At 34.7% G+C, this 21465-nt stretch overlaps 2 protein-coding genes across 10 annotated transcripts; one reads left to right on the top strand and one right to left on the bottom strand.

Moving 5' to 3' along the window:
• The first annotated feature begins 1640 nt into the window (after positions 1-1640).
• Positions 1641-8047, top strand: LOC147397599 (U-box domain-containing protein 35-like). 2 transcript variants are annotated; one of them, XM_086449397.1, is made up of 10 exons: positions 1641-1821; positions 2423-2541; positions 2718-2839; positions 3283-3494; positions 3596-3653; positions 3801-4083; positions 5165-5266; positions 5345-5773; positions 6223-6978; positions 7654-8047. In XM_086449397.1, the coding sequence occupies exons 1-10, from the start codon at positions 1641-1643 to the stop codon at positions 7753-7755; spliced, it is 2364 nt and encodes a 787-aa protein (XP_086305523.1). In that variant the 3' UTR covers positions 7756-8047. The 2 variants fall into 2 exon arrangements, with proteins under 2 accessions (XP_086305523.1, XP_086305522.1); XM_086449396.1 differs by having other exon boundaries at positions 3280-3494.
• Positions 2148-21288, bottom strand: LOC147397598 (Pentatricopeptide repeat (PPR) superfamily protein). 8 transcript variants are annotated; one of them, XM_086449400.1, is made up of 9 exons: positions 21024-21288; positions 20793-20841; positions 10034-10280; positions 8172-9345; positions 3580-7751; positions 3307-3466; positions 2984-3131; positions 2685-2862; positions 2148-2468 (listed from the first exon to the last, which is right to left on the bottom strand). In XM_086449400.1, the coding sequence occupies exons 3-4, from the start codon at positions 10172-10174 to the stop codon at positions 8188-8190; spliced, it is 1299 nt and encodes a 432-aa protein (XP_086305526.1). In that variant the 5' UTR covers positions 10175-10280; positions 20793-20841; positions 21024-21288; the 3' UTR covers positions 2148-2468; positions 2685-2862; positions 2984-3131; positions 3307-3466; positions 3580-7751; positions 8172-8187. The 8 variants fall into 8 exon arrangements, with proteins under 8 accessions (XP_086305526.1, XP_086305529.1, XP_086305532.1 ...); XM_086449403.1 differs by lacking the exons at positions 20793-20841; positions 21024-21288 and having other exon boundaries at positions 3580-3598; positions 7634-7751; positions 10034-10761; XM_086449406.1 differs by lacking the exons at positions 20793-20841; positions 21024-21288 and having other exon boundaries at positions 3580-3598; positions 10034-10765.
• Between the last annotated feature and the right edge of the window lie 177 nt (positions 21289-21465).

Genomic DNA, 21465 nt, shown 5'->3' with positions numbered 1-21465 from the left:
AACTCTTATACCATTATTAAAAGGAATAGAGTTGTATTGATTGTTGATACAATTATCGAAAGAAGTAGGAAAATGGCATAGTAACTTTGGATATGAAATTATTACTTTTAATTATAAAAATGCCCTTACATTACTGTTATCACATTAATTAATTTTTTTAAATTAAAAAGGAAATTCTCGTATGTTACATCAATCAATACAACACCTCATAAAGTCGGACTATCAATTTAAAATTTGAAAAATAATCAATTAGATAAAAGCATTTGTGATTCTGTGCACACCAAACATTAGCATAGTGTTTTAGGAGGTAACCACTCGTAACTTTGAGAGGTTGCTAGTTAGCATTCATAAAAGTGTTGTGCTGGGGTGACCTTAAGCTAGAATCTCATATTACACTTCTTGAGGTGAAAGTGGATGGAACCATAAATGCTTTTTCACTCATATCTTGATGATTACCATACATTTTTCACATGAGGTTCCAGCTTTAGGTCACTTCAGCATTATTCTCCATATAATAAAAGAGTTGTGTTGGAGTGGCATTGAAATGTACATGGATTCTCACATTGCTGATGTGGAGGTGCACATATCACCATAGATGCTTTTCACTCATATCTCAATGAAAAGTATCTATGGTTTCATACATAAATCCATGCCAACGATGTGAGAATTGATGTACATCTTAATATTACTTCAACATTTTCCAAAATAAAAATAAAAATGAAAAGGTGTAGAAGGTACCCCCATTTGGGTGAAAAGAACTAAATACCAAAACAAGTGGTGAGGATGGTGATGCCAAGTGGATTGAGGTCATTTTTTATTAGTCTATTAGAGAAGACTATAGTCAATGGGTATAGCACCAATTAGAAAAAAAAAAAAAAAAAAAAGGATGTATCAGAAATATTCATGAACACCTAGAGGGGCATGTCATCATGATTCACTGTCGGTACTTCGTTATGACGTACCAAGTCTACCAAGTGTCTGAAGCCGTCGAAGGGTTTAACCATTCTTCCTAATTTATCCAAGAAAACTTCAATGTCCAGCGTTGATGGACAGCAAATATCCAACGAACTGGCTGATATGACAAGTATTCTCAGCCATTCTGGGATTTCCCAAACACTGATCCCAATAAAATTTTATTTCTCTTTACATCTCAACCATTCATTGCCTAACCACGTTGGACCTTAGAAAATTATATAGTCAATGGTCAAAATATAAACAACCCGTAAATGATGGTGGTGGAATGAGCCTTAAAGAAACAGAGAAGAGAGAGAGAGAGAGAGAAAGACGGAGTGTCAGGTTATGGGTTCTGTTTTGAAACAGAAGAATAAAAAAGGTTAATTAGAGAGAGAGAAGAGTCTCTTACGAGCCTCTTGTACCGTCTCTTGTCTCTTGATCCTTTTTGAGAGACCAGAGAGAGAGAGGGGGAGGGAGAAAAAAAATAACAAAAACCCAACATACTCTTTGTTAGAGCTGGGCACGTTCTACAGAGAGAAGATAAATCTTTAAATTTGTGTGTTTAGCCTCCCTAGGGAGTTCTAGAGAGAGAGAGAGGAAAAAAAACAATTGTTGTTGAGTTATTTTTTGTGAAAGTTTTTTTTTTTAAGGAGATTTTGTTAGAGAGAGAGAGAGAGAGAAGAAAGATGTTGGCCCAGAAAGGAAATGGAGTGAAGGAAGAAGGAAATGGGTTGGTAGCAGTTGCCATAGACAAGGACAAAGGCAGTCAATATGCTCTGAAATGGGCTGTTGATCATCTTCTCAGCAAGGGCCAAACCTTAATTCTAATTCATGTCAACCAAAAATTATCTTCTGTTCCCTCTCCAAGTATCTCTCCCTCTCTCTTACTTATATTAAAGAACAATATTAATTTCCATATGTTCATGCTAAGCAACAAAATATGAATTTACTTGGGCAGAATATATAATTCAATATTTAGGTTAAGTTAGCTGATAATAATGATGAAAATGTGGGGGCAAAATAGCTAAATAATTTGGCCATTGGCTTATGGTATTACAGTCCATTGGGTGGTTCAGAATCATAAGAATTTATTTCTTCCCTTTATCATACATTTAATGGTGAAGATGGATTTTGATTTTGATTTGACTTGATTTTTTTTTTTTTAAATCCCTTGGAGGAAAAAAATAAATAAATAAATAAAAGAGAAACTATTTCATCAATATTCCTTCTAAAGTATACATTGTAATTTACCTAATGTACCTATATTAAATAAGTAAAAATCTCTCCCTAATTAAATAAATAAATCAAACCCCCCATAAAAATAACAAGGTATCGTCCCTTAGGTAGGTGAGTTAAAATGAAATGTCATCAGTTTCTAACCTTGTTTACTGATCTGCTTTTCATCTTTAGCGAAACAGTTTCTTCTTACCATATAAGCCCATGTTTTTATATCCATTTGTGTCTGCAGTGGGAAGCGTCGCCATATCTGATGTCAATGCCAAAGTTGCATCAACCTACAGACAACAGCTTCAAAATCAAACCAGGGAATTGTTCCTTCCATTTCGTTGCTATTGTACGCAAAAAGATGTGAGTACTCTTGTCTCTTCTCCTATTACACTTCTTTTTGGAAAAGAGAACATTATTTTCAGTATATCGTACAAAAGCAACGAAAAAAACATTGACAAGCATTAAGACATGTAGTTTGTTTAGATATGATAGGAACTTCTAACCTTTCGTTTTTCCACGTAAATTTTTTGTCTCAGATACGATGCAAGGATGTCATAATCGAAGACATGGATATAGCAAAAGCATTAATTGAGTATGTTTCCCATTGTGCAATTGAAACTTTGGTGCTTGGCGCCTGTTCCAGGAATGGATTTATAAGGTAATTACTTCTGTTAAAATTTCCTGCACTCACAATTGTCAAAATTAGGAGCAATTCTTGTTTTACACCAAGAGCTCAATGTGATTATTACGTTCTTATAAAAATGCCAAACTAACTTGTATACAATAGTAAATATGAAATTACCTATGATACAATGATACTTCAACATGTCTGCTGTGCCCATATCAACACAATTGCGCACATCGATACTGGCACAGGGTTCTGCTTAAATACTTTGATGCTGTATTTGGGGGTTTTTTCCCTGTTGTGTTATTGGTTATTTCCATGACTCCTAATAAAAAAATTTATTTGTTTTATTTGCATTAGAAGGGGGTGACAATTCAGACTGCATGTATATGCATGTACTTGTATGTGTCATGCTTTCTCATATAACGTGTTTAAGATCCATGTTATCTTGACTACGGAAATATTTGTGACAGAAGATTCAAGAACACAGATATTCCTACCACCATCTCCAAAGGAGCACCAGATTTCTGCACCGTGTACATCATCTCCAAAGGAAAGATCTCATCTGTGCGATCTGCCTCCCGGCCCGCTCCCACCGTCTCGCCCCTCTGGACCCAAATACAGAACCAAGCCAACCTGAAACCTGAGCCATCTGAAACGCTTTTACCCCAAAACAATGTTTCAAGAGGTTAGTTTCGTTAAATAAATATAAAAATACACTATTCATTTCTTATTTCATATTGTTTCAGAAATAGTTCTTCTAAAGAAATTACCTGACTCCTCTATCAGTGGCTGAGATGACACCAATGGAGCCCAGCCAGTTGCAGAAGGACATGGAATTTATCAGGTAAGTCAGACAACACCAAACAGAACTGATAGGTACTTAAAGACATCTTCACTATCTAGAGTACAGGAGACTATAAGATTAACTGGAAAAAAAGATCGAAATTAGCAACCCATGAAAGGACTGAGAAATGTTGATATTTGGAAACAGGTCACCATTCGGCAGAGGAGGGAGAAATACAAATAATTTAAAATCATATGGGGAGCTTTCAGTTCCAGACACTGATATATCATTTGTAAGCTCTGGTAGGCCAAGCACCGATCACATGTTTCCTTCACTCTATGATCATATGGAAACTGGCCGGACCCCACGGCTGTCGAACAGCTCAGACATGGACAACCGGAGCTTTGACTCACTGCGCTCGGCAACCAAGTCTGAATTCTCATCAATCTCGCAGGAGAGTGCATCATCATGGTCATCATCACAGAACATAGTAAGGGCATTAAAGTCCAAAAGCAAAGCATACATACAGATACAAACACCTGGATGCCTTCATAATACATACACAGCTTCCCAATCCATGGGTTCCACTAGGATCCCCTACGCCGAGAATCCACGCTTGTTGTAAACATCAAATCTAGACATTTCTGGAACCGTTCACCATAGTTTTCAGACCAATCAACAGAATGCAATTGAGTAATTGGTTGTGTTAACCAACCAACTACTCCAAAAGACAGATATGTTGGAGAGGGGGAGAAATATGAATATAAGAGGCTCACGGGACTTAACGGGGGTATGACACACCTGAGAGTGGAGGAAAACATACACTCAACACTCCCCCTCACCCATAAGGATGGAAAAAATTGAACCCGTGACCTATACAAACCTAGCGCTCTGATAACATGTTACCCAACCAACTATTCCAAAAGACCGACCTTTTGGAGAGGGGGAGAACTATGAATATAAGAGGGTCACAGGACTTAATTGGGGTACAACACATAAGAGAGTGGAGGAAAATATACGCCCAACACTCCCACTCACCGATAAGGGTGGAAAGAATTGAACCCATGACTATACGAACCTAGTGCTCTGATACCATGATAACCAACCAACTTCTCCAAAAGCCCGATCTGTGGGAGAGAGGGAGGAACTATGAATATAAGAGGGTCGCAGGACTTAACTGGGGTATGACACACCTGAGAGTGGAGGAAAATATACACTCAACAGGAAATTAGAATCATCCAATCAGGTCAAGTTTTATTATCAGAGGTCTCCAAAGATAGAATTTGCTCCCTGCATGTACACCAAGAATTCCCTAGGCTTGAATGGCTGATGGGCTGTGCTTACATTCTATCATCATTTTATATATACCCATCTCAGAAGATGTAACTCCCCTAAATATTAACTGATACCCATATGCATGAAACTTCATTATGTGCTTATGTAATTCTTCATGCTGCATGCCATGTTCATTTATACATCCACAGAATTATTAATTATGCACGTGTTCACAAACAACTACATACAGAAGCAGATATAAACATAACTAAACTTATTTGGATTGAAACTCATAGGAGGATGTAGAAGCTGAAATGAGGAGGCTCAAGCTAGAGCTCAAGCAAACAATGGATATGTACAGCACAGCCTGTAAAGAAGCACTTACAGCAAAACAAAGGGTACTGAGATCTCACATCTTCTTCAGCATTAGTGATTCCATGATTCATTTCTAATGTTATGCTTGCTACACTACACAGGCAATGGAGCTCCACCGCTGGAAAGCAGAAGAAGTACAAAGATTAGAGGAAGCAAGAATGGCTGAGGAAGCCGCGATAGCAATTGCGGAGAGGGAGAAAGCAAAGTGCAGAGCAGCCCTTGAGGCAGCTGAAGCGTCACAGAGGATTGCAGAGTTGGAAGCACAGAAGAGAGTGAGTGCAGAGATGAAGGCCCTCAAAGAATCGGAGGAGAAAAGAAAGGTGTTAAGTGCGTTAGCACAATCTGATGTCAGGTACAGGAAGTACTCCATCGAGGAAATTGAAGCAGCAACAGAGTTTTTTGCTGAATCGCGTAAGATTGGTGAAGGAGGTTATGGGCCCGTATATAAATGTCATCTGGATCACACACCAGTCGCCATTAAGGTTCTGCGTCCAGATGCTGCTCAAGGAAGGTCACAGTTTCAGCAGGAGGTGAGCAAGTGAAAACTTTTCCAATAATTTTTTATTTAAAAAAAAAAGAAAAAAAGAAAAAAAAAGAACAAGTCACAGTTATACAATGTAGTATAGAAGGCAATCGGATGCTAAACAGAGTCCCTAGAAAATTTCACATTTTTTTTTTTTTAGTAAGTGCAAAGTTCACATTTTTAAACCTACACTTATCTTCCATAGCATCTAAATAGAGGACAGTACCCCTACAAGAATGCATTTTAAGTTCAAAAATAGTTGCATTAGTCCACTTGTGCACATATCCGGCTTAGAGATTGCAAGATTCCTAGATACCTCCATTTGAACCTTCTTTTTTCCTCATTTTGATGCCAAACCCCCACCTTTCCTGATCACTCTATGCCCAGATGACTGATGGCACACCAACAACAATATTAAGATATTTACGTTTACTTTCTCTGGTAACTCCAATGCAGATTGAAGTACTAAGCTGCATACGGCATCCGAACATGGTTCTCCTCCTGGGAGCCTGCCCTGAGTACGGTTGTCTAGTCTACGAATACATGGCGAATGGGAGTTTAGAAGACCGCCTATTCCGGCGAGGGAATACCCCTGTTCTCTCTTGGCAGCTAAGATTCCGAATTGCGGCAGAGATTGGTACTGGCTTGCTTTTCCTACACCAGACCAAGCCAGAACCATTAGTGCATCGTGACCTCAAACCCGGAAACATTTTGCTTGACCGCAACTATGTCAGCAAGATTAGTGACGTCGGCCTTGCCAGACTTGTCCCTCCAACCGTCGCCGACACTGTCACACAGTATCGCATGACATCAACCGCGGGAACTTTCTGCTATATCGACCCAGAGTATCAGCAAACAGGCATGCTTGGTATAAAATCCGATATCTACTCCCTCGGGATTATGCTTCTACAACTAATAACAGCCAAGCCACCAATGGGACTGACACACCATGTCGAGCGGGCTATTGAGAAAGGGACATTTGCTGAGATGCTGGACCCTACAGTGCCTGACTGGCCGGTTGAAGAAGCCCTGTGTTTTGCTAAGCTAGCGCTCAGCTGTGCAGAGTTAAGGCGGAAAGATCGCCCGAATCTCGGGAAGGAAGTCTTGCCAGAGCTCGATAGGTTGAGATCACTCGCTGAAGAAAATATGCACTTCCTTCTGGGAAGCAGTGCAAGTGCCTCGCCAAACCACAGCTATATCTCCATCACCCAGGTGACTAAAGAATGCATAAACCTATAGTTCTATTAATGGGTCTTGTTAACATGTGCCCTATTAAAGTGCAATAAATACTCCTTAGGAATAAGCATCTGGGATATTTTGGTAAAAAATATATTTGTTTAGGATATTTTTGGTACAAAATTCGATTTCCCAGATGTATTTAATGCACTTGAAAGTGAGCCCCTTAGGTACATATGTTAACAAAACCCTCTATTAATTGAGTTCAGTAGCGGTCCTAAATTTATTCTGCCTACCAAGAAAAAGAAGAAGGAAGAAACATCACAAATAGAGCTGAACGAACATAATGTTTTCTAGACCTTGTGCACACGGGAATGCGACCTATCATTGGATGGTCACAATGGAATATCCTACACCAAATATTTACCTCAAAAGATGATCTTAATCATATCTATATCAAAAAATTTGGACTGGCCAAAAACATATGGTTAATAGTCCACAGACAATATATTGTCATCCAACCGATCATCTTATGGTAGAGTGGGAAACAAAACCATCTTATCGAGTGTCCCAACCAATGCATCTGTGTCACATTTACTTGCACCCTATTGATCGAACAACCATATGGTCTACATGATAGCTACTTTAAGTTTCATGTCAAGAAACAAACAATATTGGAAAACTTCACAACCTGACAAGAAAATTCTGCAGGACGTGATGAGTGATCCTATGCTCGTACAATCTGGATACGATAGCTCAAGGAGCCACTCAAGTGCATCATCTTTGCCACAGAGGCGAACAAGTACGACCTGACAGACATTTGGGACAAAATTAGACAGCTAAACTCTTCAAAAGATCATTGAAACACATTTTATTTTTTGGTTCACAAGACCAGGAAAGTGAAGTCAATGAAGGTCTATCTCCTGTTCATATTGGATATAGGATATCAATGTTTCTCAGTATATATGCAATTGTTTTGCTGACTTAGTTGAGCTAGAAATTATTTTATTGCAAATAAGATGAGTATGCTCAAGGATAAGGCTACCAATGAGCATATCTTTTGTAAATTCATAATCATTAATGGATTTCTCATATATATATATATTTTGCTAATAATGGAAAAACAAAGTAGATAGACATGCCTTATCTAACCAAATCAGATATTTTCTAACAAATAGTTCATTTACATTTGGAGTTTGCATTGGGATTATTAAACCAAAAAACTTCACCTGGAAATGATGCTTGTCAATAATTCCAAAATATCTGGGTACTTCGGTACTTTTTCTTGAGATATATTGAAGTAAGCTCCCTGTAAGTCCATTTTCTCTGGCTCTTCGATCCTAAAATTGCCTCTGAACTTAAATGAAAATCCCCTTTCCCAAGAACGTCAAACACAAGCGGATCCGTTGAAACACAAGCAAAACCATCCAAATTCATTTTTTTCAAAGCAAAATTTAAGTTCCTTCCAAGTTTCCGGTCCAAGTATGCGTCAATCACACACCCATATGTCACAAGATCAGGGACCACTTTTTCATGTTTCATATGTTCAAGGCTTACATGGAGATCCCAAAACAAAGACATCTTTGAGAAAGCCAGAGCTCGAATATTAAATGTATTAAGATCCGGGGAAAATCCTGCCTCCACCATTCTCAAAAGTTCTCTTTGCAAGCTTTTCATTTTAAAGTTAGCAGCATAGGATAGCAGTAGGAGGTTCCAGAGAAGATTTCCTACATTCCGCCTACCAAGACCCACATCCCTTAAAAATTCTCCTAATTTGTAAAACTTCCTCTCCTTTATATACGCGGAAGCCATCGCTCTGATTCCTTCTTCCTCAATAAGAATCCTAGATCTTTTTAAGCGACCATATGCATCTTCCATCTCCATTAGAGAACCAAAAATACTGCAATATCTAAGGAAGTCGTTTCCAGTCACGGAATCCACTGTGAAACCACTTGAAACCATTTCATATAGCGTAGTTTCCATAAGTTCAAGCTGTCCTCCTTTTCCAAAACAAGAGATAGCTGATGAGTAAACCTCGGGACACAAGTTGAAATCTCTCAAGGTTACTTCATGAAGAATCCTGGATACCTCATCGAAACGCCCCATCTTTCCATATGCATCCATTAGATTTGAAACTATCATGATACTTGGCACGTATGAGCTATTTATAATTTCATACCAGAGAGACTGGGCATGGGAGAAAAGGCCATTATCTGCATAACAAAGCATAAAAGCTGATAATGTCTCAAAGTTAGGTATATAATCTTCAGATTTCATCTCAAGGAACAATTCATGGGCTACATTAGCCATTTTTTTCTTGCCCAACATGCGTATTAGTGACGGAAAATCTACATGACTATCCTTTCTGATGACGCTTCCTTGCTGACTTCTTCGCCAGATTATCTGTTTCGTGCACAAGGAAGTCATATTAAACAGACATAATTACAGATATCGATAGTAAGTTTATAAATTAAAAAATAAATCAGACTTTCAAGTCAAGTAGATCAAATAAACATCCATTGAAGCAACTTTGAAATATGAATGTGACTTAGAATTATACAAGTGCTTCCATATTAGACAAGGTTAAGTTCTAGACACACTAATCCCATCAAACCCAATATGCCGACACACCCATACAGTTTATTAAGTATATATTAAAAATAATTCATAAGCACATTACTTTGAAAGATTTTATCCACATTAACTTCTAAAAGTAGGGATCAAACATCTAAAGGTAATTACAAGAATTGCCCCTCCTCTTACATATAGCCAACCAACACAATCTAAAGTTCAGTAAAGAAGATATTTTTCACAAGAAAAAAACTCTTAAATATCACTTTTACTGTTAAAAGATGGCGACCCAAATAGAAATTTGCAATTGGGTTTTTGTTTTTGGGTCAAATTTCCTTGATTTTGGTGTTAATTTTGAAGAAGGCATTAGAAAGAAGTTGAGTAATAATTAATGTCTTCAAGTTTCCAACTAAATTCATAACTGAATTTCTAGATATAAGATTTTCATAGAAATCATGAATTTAAATGAGTGTAATTTCTCAAACAAATAATATGAAAAAAATTTAAAAATAAAAAGTACCTTTCGAGCTGAAGTTCGACTTGCAAAATCGTTGTTTTGTGAAGAAGAAACACTAAGAAGTTTTGGTTTGTGAGTGTGGAGAAGCGAAAGAGAAGCAGCAGCAGTTGTAGTAGTAGTAGTTAAAAGAGAGAGGGTTTCCATTCTATAGTTGCAGAACAGAGAGATACTAATGGGTTGAGGGTAGCATTTTCCGAGACTGAGGGGCGCACCAAGTTATGTGTGTGAGGTACTGAGATATCAAACGAACCTGATTGGATAACTGATTTATCGATTAGAAACCCTTTTCAACGAGAACTTCTCCAACCTTTTCACATGTGATGCGAGAGTTAAAAAAAAAAAAAAAAACTCAGATGGACTAACATCAAACAAGAAACAGATGGCTGAGATGAGAGAAAAGATAAACATATTTCATGATATATTTAATTCCCGAGGAAACATCATCCCATCTCAACAGCTTGTTTGATGGAGAGCCTAGATTAGTCATAGTTTAAGTGCACACTAAGTAGGATTTTCCATGATTTAAAGGTATTAGAAACAATATTAAGTCCTGGTTTTATTTTTGGTAAAAACATTCAAAAATAAATAAATAAATTCAGAGATTATATAAATTTATTTTTTGGATTTTTCCCCAAAACCATGATATTGATATATCTAAAAAGCCCTATCTCATCCTTAAAATGTATTAGGGCGGCCTATTCGAAGGTTCCAAACGTTCCTTATACCTACTAACCCGACCCATATGCTCGTTAGATATCCCCCCTTACTTTGACTTTGCATTAGACCCATTGCTTTGACGACCGGACCCACATATCACATCATATTTCACCATCGACCATACACTCCATGTCATGTGGAAAAATAAAAACCACATCCCTTGCTTGAACAACAGAACTCGGGATCCTACAACAATAGATAGAATCTCCATAAAAATACCACTAGATCGAGTACCAATGATTTGGTATCCGATAAAAATCTTGGTTAATTGATCGAGTATTAGGTTGTGTTGTATTGTATTAGGGTATTGCATCATTATTTTAATTTAATTAGAATAAGATTATAAAATTAATTATGTTGTAATGTATTAAAATACACCGAATCATTTTGATATTGTAATTAGGAGGACGGGTATCTAACTACATGCATCAAATATCTATTTAATAAGAGTTTGAACCTAAGATCAGATTGATTGGGATTCAATTTATAAAACCTTTTGAAGATGTGAATGTAGAAGAAAATAAAATTTTGAAGATTTAAAAAAAAAAAAGTTAAAAATGTTATCAAATTTAACCATCAATAAATGATAGTTTAATTGACCTGTTCCTTAATAGGTGAATTTAATGACTATTTTGTGAATTTGATAAGTCTTAAAAATGGTAAAACTCAGACATGAAAGTTTTTCTGAAATTACTTGATAGTCCATTTAATAAACTTTTTTTTAATGCCCCTCCATTGTGAGATCAATGATTCAAAATTTTCAAAACCCACAATTCAAATAATTGAAATCAATCCCTTAATTCCAATTGTCGATACCGATCTATTACAACCATCAAGATCAACAACCTATAATCATCAATCATGATGTTTGACCATGAATCATCAAGATCAACCATTAAAATTGTCAAGATAGACAAATATAATTGTTTCACATAAATATTATTAGAGTCGTGATAATCTAACTCAAAAAATATTTTTTTATTTATTTTTCACATAAAAATATTAATAGGACAATTTTTGGCTCCCAAACTTTATGGGTGGTGTTCGATAGCCAACGTTAGGGAATCAATTTTGTCCTATATAGTTTAAAAGTTCCATACATTGAACTGAATTTTTGTGAGGATGATTTCTAGGGTAAGGAGATCATTCTCACAAAAACCAGTCCATTTAGAAACTTCTAAATCCATCAAAATTGATTTACAAATTATTGATAAAAAATCAACAATTTAGAATTCTAATCACTTTTGATAGGATTAGAAGGTTTAAATTGGACTAATTTTTTGTGAGGATCTCCTCATCATAAAGATCATCCTCACCAAAACTCAGCTCAATCCAAAACTTTTAAGTCATATATGACAAATCGTTGACTCCCTAATATTGGTTGTCGAACCTGACCCTATATATATATAAGAGGATTAGGATCCGTACACATAAAGCTACTCATAAAGCTACAATGTGTTTTGTCTTATATGGGAAAAAATAGTTGGAATAGGCTGATTTTTTGTGAGGATGATCTCTATGGTGAGGAGATCATCCTAACCAAAAATCAGCCCATTATGAAACTTCTAGCCCCATGTTTACAAGTTGAAAAATTTTAGACCGTCTAATTTTTGTAGATCACTTTTGATGGGGTTAGAGGTTTTGGAATGGAATGATTTTTTGCAAGGATGATCCCCTCACCACAGAGATCATCTTCACAAAAAATCAGTTCATTCTGAACATTTTTAACCATATAAGACAAAAACATTGTAGCTTTATGAGTAGCTTTATATGTCTACGGAACCCAACCCATATATATGTATGAGTGGCGTTCAAAGGCCCTAAAGAGAGCCAAACATTTTTTTCAATGTATGGATTAGAGGTTTTGAAATGGGCTGATGTTTTGTGAGGATGAGATCTATGATGAGGAGATCAACCTCAACACAAATCAGCCTATTCCGAAATTTCTAACTCCATCAAAAGTTATTTACAAAAATCGAACAGTCCACAATTCTTCAACTTGTAAATTAGGGTTAGAAGTTTCAGAATAAGCTGATTTTTGGTGAGGATGATCTCTTCACCATAGATAACACCCTCACAAAAAATCAGCCCATTCTGAAACTTCTAACCTCTATTTTGTAAATAGGATGTTTGTGTTGGTATGCACAATATGACATAAAATTAGATTGTTTATTTAATTTTATAAAAAAAATTAAATAAAGTATAAATCTTAATTTTTGTATGCATGTGGGTTTCAATGTATCACCCACAAGTTTATTACTAGTTTCTTATAGTTAACCAGTAGGTGCCTGTTCAAACGCACAGATAAAAACCATGTTGGAATTAATAATATTAAATAAAAGAATGTCAAGATAAAATAGAAGAAGGGATGATTTTGTAATTGAGAGGTTCTATTTCCACATCAACTTTTGCTAACGCTACCCCAAGAGGTGTGCTAATTCTTTGGCAATTTACGTATGAATTGAGGCGGCGTTAGCAAAAGTTAGTGTGACAATAAAATGTCTCTTTCTAATCATAATCACAGAGTACTTCAAATTTCTTAAAAAACATGTAAAATTCTGTGAATTAAAGACTTAGCCAATTAAGTTGGCGAATTAATCATTGATTTCTCAATTAATTGTGAATATGGTAACATTTTTACCCTACACCTTCGAAAAAAATAAAAAAAATTCAACATTAAACATAAAGAAGAAGATAGGGTTTCCAAAGATGTTGAAAATAATGGGTTTTGATGTGATAATATCAAAACTTATATCTAAATTAATTGATTTGAGCCCCATCAAATAATTATGGAATGTGGACTTTTTTTTTTTTTTTTGTGCTATGTTTGTAATTTGATAAATTTTATTAAGATTTGGGATTGTAATTTATTATTTATTAACTAAATAACTCTAATAATATTTAATTTTAATATAAAGGTGATGGCATTTGTGGGATTTCAATTGAGAAACATTTTCCTAACTAACTTAAACCTTACAAAGACTCGTTGGGCTTAAATGGATTACCTCCTCAACAATCCAACACAACAACCCTCTAAGTTGCTTCGAAAAACTCAGATAAATAAAAAATCGAAAAATAATTTTTTTGAAATTGATCTAAGATTTTGAAAAAAATACCGCAATCAAACTTTTATTAGAATTTAGAGGATTAGATTTGAAAAACCCTTTAATATTTAATAGGGTTAAATCATAATAGGGTAAACCAATCTTTAAATCACAGGGTAAATCAATCCCAACTTTGTTTTTACGTTTTTTACTTTATTACTTTAAATTTTAATTGTTAGTATTGATTTTTGACTTGAAAGTAATTTTAGTCCCACATTGATTAGGAGAATAATTGATTTGTAATTCTTAAATAATTGTACTTCTAAAAATCTTGATTTGATTCAATTAGACCCAAAAGAAAAACTCAAGATTCCAATTAGGATTTGGATACACCTAAAATTAAAATAACAACTTTAACATAATAATTCTCAAACCTAAAATTAAATTAAACGGTGAAAAAGATGCCATGCCATAAGTTTAGCCCAAGGACCTTACTAGCTCAGTAAGTCTAGTAGGACTCCTTGGAAATTTTTGGACAGACTGACTACTCCTACTCGATCTCTTCTCCTTCTTAGAGGCGGAGTCGTAATAATCTGACGCTATTTATACGAGACCTACGTGGCAGTTATACAACCACAGATCTTTTCTTCAAGATACTCAAGGAAAAAGATCTACGCTTCTATCACTGACACATCAGATAGGATACGAAGAGCGTCAAAATTTTAGAGAGTTTCGGTTATCATAAGAAGTAGCTGTACTTTCCTCTTTGAGTCCATTCCAAAACTTCTAACTCATGTTTTGAAAAATGTTTTGCCAAAAAGTTAGCCATTGAACGCTACCCATATTTATATATGGAAATGTTCAGCAACAAACATTTTGGCAAAACATGGGTTAAAGGTTTTGGAATGGGCTGATTTTTGGTGAGGATGATCTCTACGGTGAGGAGATCATCCTCACCAAAAATCAGCCCATTTCAAAACTTCTAACCCCATCAAAAATGATTTACAAAAAATGGACGGTCCACAATTTTTCAATTTGTAAACTAGGGCTAGAAGTTTTGGAATGGGCTGATTTTTGGTGAGGATGATCTCCTCACCAAAAATCAGCCCATTCCAAAACCTCTAACCCATGTTTTGAAAAATGTTTTGCCAAAATGTTTGTTGCTGAACGGGACCCATATATATATATGCTTTTGCTCCATTATTGATCCCCATTCCTCGGTTTTTTAATAATATACATATAGATCATCATGTTGTTATAAAGAAACTTGATAAAGAAGAATCGAAAGACATGATGAAGCAGGATCGTTCTCACCCACCAAGTTGTTCCCCAAGTTTCGTCTTCCCTCATGGTAGGAAAGAGCGTAGTCAAACTTTCTTCACTCTATCGGATGGACGTTACCATGTTAGAAGCATACCAGAGATGCGTGGGTTGATTTGTCTGGCATCTTGTCATGGTTGGTTGATCATGTGGGAGCATATTTCCTTTAAAAGTTTTTTATTGAATCCTATTTCTAGGGAAAAAGTGAAGCTACCGCCCATGGAAGAGGGAGATTTCAGATTTTGCTCGGCACTTTTAACATCTTCTCCAAATGATCCTAATAACATTTGCCTCGTGATCTTCCTAACCAATAAGAAAAATTGTTATTTCTGTCGGCCTCATCATGATGAACGATGGATCAAGAAAGAACTCAATCTGAATTCTTCTTTCAAGATTTTTAATGCCATCAATTACAAAGGGAAAATCTATTTAGATTTATATGAACGCGATAAGATTGGAATTTTAGATATTAGTGAAAATTGCGCAACAGTGGAGATATTTGAAATTAAGTATACCTCCGAATACTTTAATATTGTGTAGGACTCTGCACTCCTCGTCCTTAATGTGTCTCACATGAATTAAGTAATTAGTTTTGGGATGGACTAGTTGCACACCATCAGTTGTTGGTTGCAATCCCAATCTTAAAAAATGTTCCTTTTTTTAATAATCGTGACGTTAACCTACTAATTGCACTTCATTAGAATAATTCTATAGTTTAGTCTATTCATCTTCCTGTGACTTCTTTTTTGTTCTTGCACTATTTTTCTTGCGAATTTTTAGCGCTAATTGAAGATAAGTTTTTCAATCTCTATTTAAACTTTTGTTCAGAAATTAATAAATGTATGTGCTTGAATACTATATCTTAGACTTATGTTGTCTTTGATCAATCCAAAATATCAACATGGATTCTTAGAAGGTAAGGTCAAATCAAAAATGTATTTTGAACTTTGTTAAAAATTTCTAAAGTTTGAAAACTTTCATTCCTACCCCCAAAAATTAAGAATCTTTAAGTACATACATGGAGCCCTCTCATTAAGTCCATTTAAAAAATATATTCCCACCGTACTTTATAAGTTATTTACTAATGAACCAAGGTCTACTTTTTACCTATCGCTCTACATTTACACATGTCATTCCCTTACTCACCCTCTTAAAAATATTTTTATTTTCTCACCTCTATTTATCAAAAAATCAAAGACCAAAAATGTTTTTAGGATTTCTTCTTACAAATTTCACCTTTATCCTCATAAAAATAAAAAATTCAAAAACATATAACTTAAACCTCATATCATTTATCTTTGTTTTTAGGGTTGGACCACTTTATCCCTAAAAATTTTACAAAAATTCTATAAATAACTTCATTTCCTATGAGTAATTCATACTCTCAAACCCTTATCTCTCATCCTAAAACTCTACCAAAATTCCTACTCTACCTATCTAATCATCTCTCAACTCAACCTTCAACTCAGTAACTCATATACATCTCTTCACTCTCAACCAACAATCTTCATCTTCTTTAATCTTCTATCCTCGACTAAAACTCTTAACTTTCAAGTTACTTTTTACAAGACTCGACATCATTTAATCCCATTTTGAAACTTTTAATTCCATCAAAAGTTCTTTACAAAAATCGGACGGTCCACAATTCTTCAACTTGTAAAATAGGGCTAGAAGTTTCAAAATGAGTCGAGTTTTGGTGAGGATGACCTCTTCACCATAGAGAATATCCTCACAAAAAATCAGCCCATTCTAGAACTTCTAACCTCTATTTTGTAAACTTCTAACTTTATTATCTTTTTTTACTATATTTTGCCAATAATAACCCTTTCAATTTTTTTCCCCTTCCACCTTCTTAACTAGGGATGCATATGGTTCGGATTTGTAGTAAAATCGGAACCAAATCAAATATGATTGGTTTTACAAATTTGGAACCAAACCAATCCAAACCAACCTTGGTTCGGATCGGTTCTTGGTTCTCATACTTATTATTTTTAATAGTAAAATAAAAATAGTTAAAACTTAAAACTAAACAAAATAAATATTAAACAAAGCATCACGCATAACAAATAACACGCATAAGTAAAGCGTCAACATACTTATAATTTCAACATAAACAAAGCATCACGCATAACATATTAAAAATAAAAATCATGAAAAAAATGAAAAAATAAAGTAAGAAAATCAATTTTAACACTTACCTTGTAAGAGATGATTGAAAAAGAGAGAATAGATGAAAGAAACTAAAAAAGGGGTTTGAGCCTTTGAGTATTGTTTGAATGTTTTTATCTTTTGTCTTTTAAAATTATATTTTATTTTTAAATAAATAAATATATATATTATTTTTAAAAATTATTTCGGTTCTCGGATTGGTTCGGTTCTATTATACCCCTAATCCGTAATCAAACCAAATCAATCGGTTTTTTTTTTTTACAATCTTTATCCGAACCAAACCATGCTCAATCCGAATCAATCCAATCCAAAAGGCTTTGGATTAGTTCGGTTCTCGGATTTACCTGATCTAATGTGTACCCCCAGCTTCAACATATTTATTATTTCAACATAAACAAAGCATCACACATAGCATATTAAAAATAAAAAGTTTTGTGTTTTTAAAATTTTTGAACGTTGATAATTTGAAAATAAGGCATGTGTTCGGATCGGACCGCATCAATTTCTGATTAAAGGTGAAATGAAATGGATTGGATTCGGATCATATATTCATTAATCCATTCGGATCGGATCATAGTAGCCCTGATCTGGTACTAAACCAATCCGTTGCCAGCCCTACTTACATTTTTTTAAACTCGTCTGAAACGACTCAATACAGGCTTGTACGAGACGAGACACGAAACCGAGTTTTAAAATACGCTACTTGTGACCAATTACACCCAAATCCCTACCATATACACCCAAACCAAAATAGAGAGCTCTCGAATCTGGATCTCATTCCCTCTCCTCTCTACTGAAAACCCCTCAAATCTCTCGTTCTCGCTGGATCTCAAGATATCTCTGCACTCTTTCGCTTTGTCGCTAGATCTCAAGATCCCTCTCCACTCTTTCACCGTGTCGCTATCTCGCATACGGTTGGTTTTGAAACCAACATTTGTCTGTGTTGCTAGATCTCAAGATCCCTCTCCATTCTTTCGCTGTGTCGTTGTGTCGCATACGATTGGTTTTGAAACCCACATTTGTTCAGTTTCTTTTGTTTGATTGTTCTAGCCTTTCGTTAATTTAGAAATGAAGATGATAAATTAGAAAAAACAATCCTGTTGTTGTTCTTGCATCTAAATTAATTTAGAAATGAAGATGATCTTAAATAGTTGCTACCCACATATTTCAATAGTTGGTCTTAAAATTCTAAATTTTTGTGGTGTTTTAAGACAATATTGTGTAGTCGAATTTATTGTGATCTTTTTTTCTTTTTGTTATATATCAAATCTTTGAACATCATTGGAAATTGCACAAATTTCTATGTTTAGTAACATTTTGCTCAATGTTATTCAAATAAAAGAAAAATATACCAGTCAATATTTAATTTAAATTATTTAAAAACAAATATCATTGGAGAAAAATTGTATTGAAATTCATTTTTTTTTAGTGTGATAGTGTTTTTTTTTAAGTTCATGAGAATATCATGTAAATAGTATTTCCCTTTGGGTTTGTCTAAGAATCGCTTTAGTTATAGTATTAAGTTTTTAATGACCACTAAACACACTTTCAATCTGTGCCCCAAAAAATATTAATTCCTCATCAGAACGTTAGAGGCTAATTTACAACCAACAGGAAAAAAGTATTGGCAGAAAAAAAGGCTACATAGACTGCTAAAGATTACAAGCTAAGATGGATGTGCCAATATTCATCTTATTACATACCACATTGATATAATAGCATTGTATATCAATTAAAAGGTTTATAAGTAATTTAAAATATCAATTAAAGGGCTTTTGTAGATTATATATTGTAAAAGGAATATATATTTTTTTTGTAATTTTGAAAGCTAATCACGTTTGTAATTTAAAATATCAATGCAAAGGTTTTTCAAGATTACGTAATAAAAAAAATGTTTTTTGTAAAAATAAAAGTGACGAATTCAGTAGAAAAAAATGTTTTGGGAATTAAATGAACATATATTCAGCAAACAAAATGGAGTTTCACCCAATTTTATAATTTATAATTAGGGTATAATAAGTAGAAGTCGGGGTGCTAGTAGCAACTGTTTGAAAATATCTTCATTCCTGTTCTATTAAATAAGAAAAACATATCTTATTTCTACGTTCAATTTATAACTTTGCAATCATTTGCAACTGTTATAAAAAGAGTTATCTTATCATTTTCAATGTCAACAAGTTGATTTCGGTAGATCGTTCCTTTTAATTATCAAAACATGTTTCCCAAGTGAATTTTTTCACTTTTACAATCATCAAATTTGCTGATAAATTACTAGCACGATAATATTTTATCTACAAATTCGTTGATACCAAAAGCGATGAACTCACAAGTTCGTACATTATTAAAGTGAAGAATTCACTAGAAAAGCATGGTTTGAGAATTAAATCAATAGTATACCGAATTCAGAATTAAGTGCTGATTTTTTAGCTCAACCTAACAAGGAAACTCACTGACGTGGCATGGGCAAAGAACTGTAGATTATGTCCCTCAGGATACGCAACCAACCTGCATTTGCAGTTGTATATCCCGAGGGTACAGTTGTGTATCCGGAGCAAAACAATCTACAGTTCTTTGCGCATGACACATCGGTGAGTTTTGAGTCTGGCTATTAGGTTGAGTTAAAAAATCATTAGTCTTCGGAATTTGCACACAAAATGGAGACTCACCCTATTTTATATTTTTGTAATTAGGGTGTAATAAAAGTTGGGGTGCCAATAACAACTCTCTCAAAATATCCTTCGTTGAAGTTTATTTAATAAGAAAAATATATATTACTCATGCATTCAAAATTATATTTATAGATAGTAACTACTATAATAATATTTGGCTACTATGGACTGCCACGTAGAACATACAAAGAAAAAATTATCAAATAAACAATTTAAAAACGAACAAGAATCAAGAACACACAATTGTAAGCTTTCCATGTTATATTTTGAATTGTTTCAAGCATTTCTATGCTTAAATGTTTCATCATGATGGGCTCATGGACCCCAAATTAGCTTTTTAGTGGGTTTCTGTAATTGATTTCTGATGTGAGTTTAATGGATTTTAAAACAGAAATCTTTGAATGGATATCAGAAAACAATTTCTGTGTAATAAAATATATCAGAAAACAATTTGATTTGTTCCAAAAAGTTCATAACAGAAAGAGAAAGAAATAAAAAAGAATGCAACAGAGAAACATCAAGATTCTTACATTCCAAAAAGTTCATAACAGAAAGAGAAAGAAATCAAAAAGAATGTAACAGAGAAACATCAAGATTCTTATACAAATCAGAAAAGAAATACAAGAAGATTTCCAATGATCAAGAAATGTCAACTTTTGAATTATGGTCTGAATTACGTGAACAATATAATGTGGGTTGCTATCAAATACACTCTTTTCAATCTTAAATGCAAGAACAACAACAAAATTATTTTTTCTAATTTATCATCTTCATTTCTAAATTAACAAAAGGCTGGAACAATCAAACAAAAGAAACTGAAAAAATTTGGGTTTTAAAACCAACCTTATGCAAGACAGCGACACAGCAAGAGAGTGCAGAGGGATCTTGAAATCTGGCAACACAGCGAAAGAGTGATCTTGAGATCCAGCAAGACAGTGACACAGAAATGTTAATTTAGATGCAAGAACAACAACAGGATTGTTTTTTCTAATTTATCATCTTCATTTCTAAATTAACGAAAGGCTAGAACAATCAAACAAAAGAAACTGAACAAATGTGGGTTTCAAAACCAACCGTATGCGACACAGCGACACAGCGAAAGAGTGGAGAGGGATCTTGAGATCTAGCAACACAGACAAATGTTGGTTTCAAAACCAACCGTATGCGAGATAGCGACACGGCGAAAGAGTGGAGAGGGATCTTGAGATCTAGCGACAAAGCGATAGAGTGCAGAGATATCTTGAGATCCAGCGAGAGCGAGATATTTGAGGAGTTTTCAGTAGAGAGGAGAGGGGATGAGATCCAGATTCGAGAGCTCTCTGTTTTGGTTTGGGTGTATACGGTAGGGATTTGGGTGTAAAAGGTCACAAGTAGCGGATTTTAAAACTTGGTTTCGCGTCTCGTCTCGGACATGCCTGTACCGAGTCGTCTCGGACGAGTTTAAAAAAATGTAAGTAGGGCTGGCAACGGATTGGTTTAGTACCGGATCAGGACTACTATGATCCGATCTGAACGG

Source organism: Akebia trifoliata, chromosome 8, assembly GCF_017979445.1.
Source record: "Akebia trifoliata isolate Shusen 1 chromosome 8, ASM1797944v1, whole genome shotgun sequence".
NCBI lineage: Eukaryota > Viridiplantae > Streptophyta > Magnoliopsida > Ranunculales > Lardizabalaceae > Akebia > Akebia trifoliata.
This window is presented reverse-complemented; position numbering and strand designations above follow the sequence as displayed.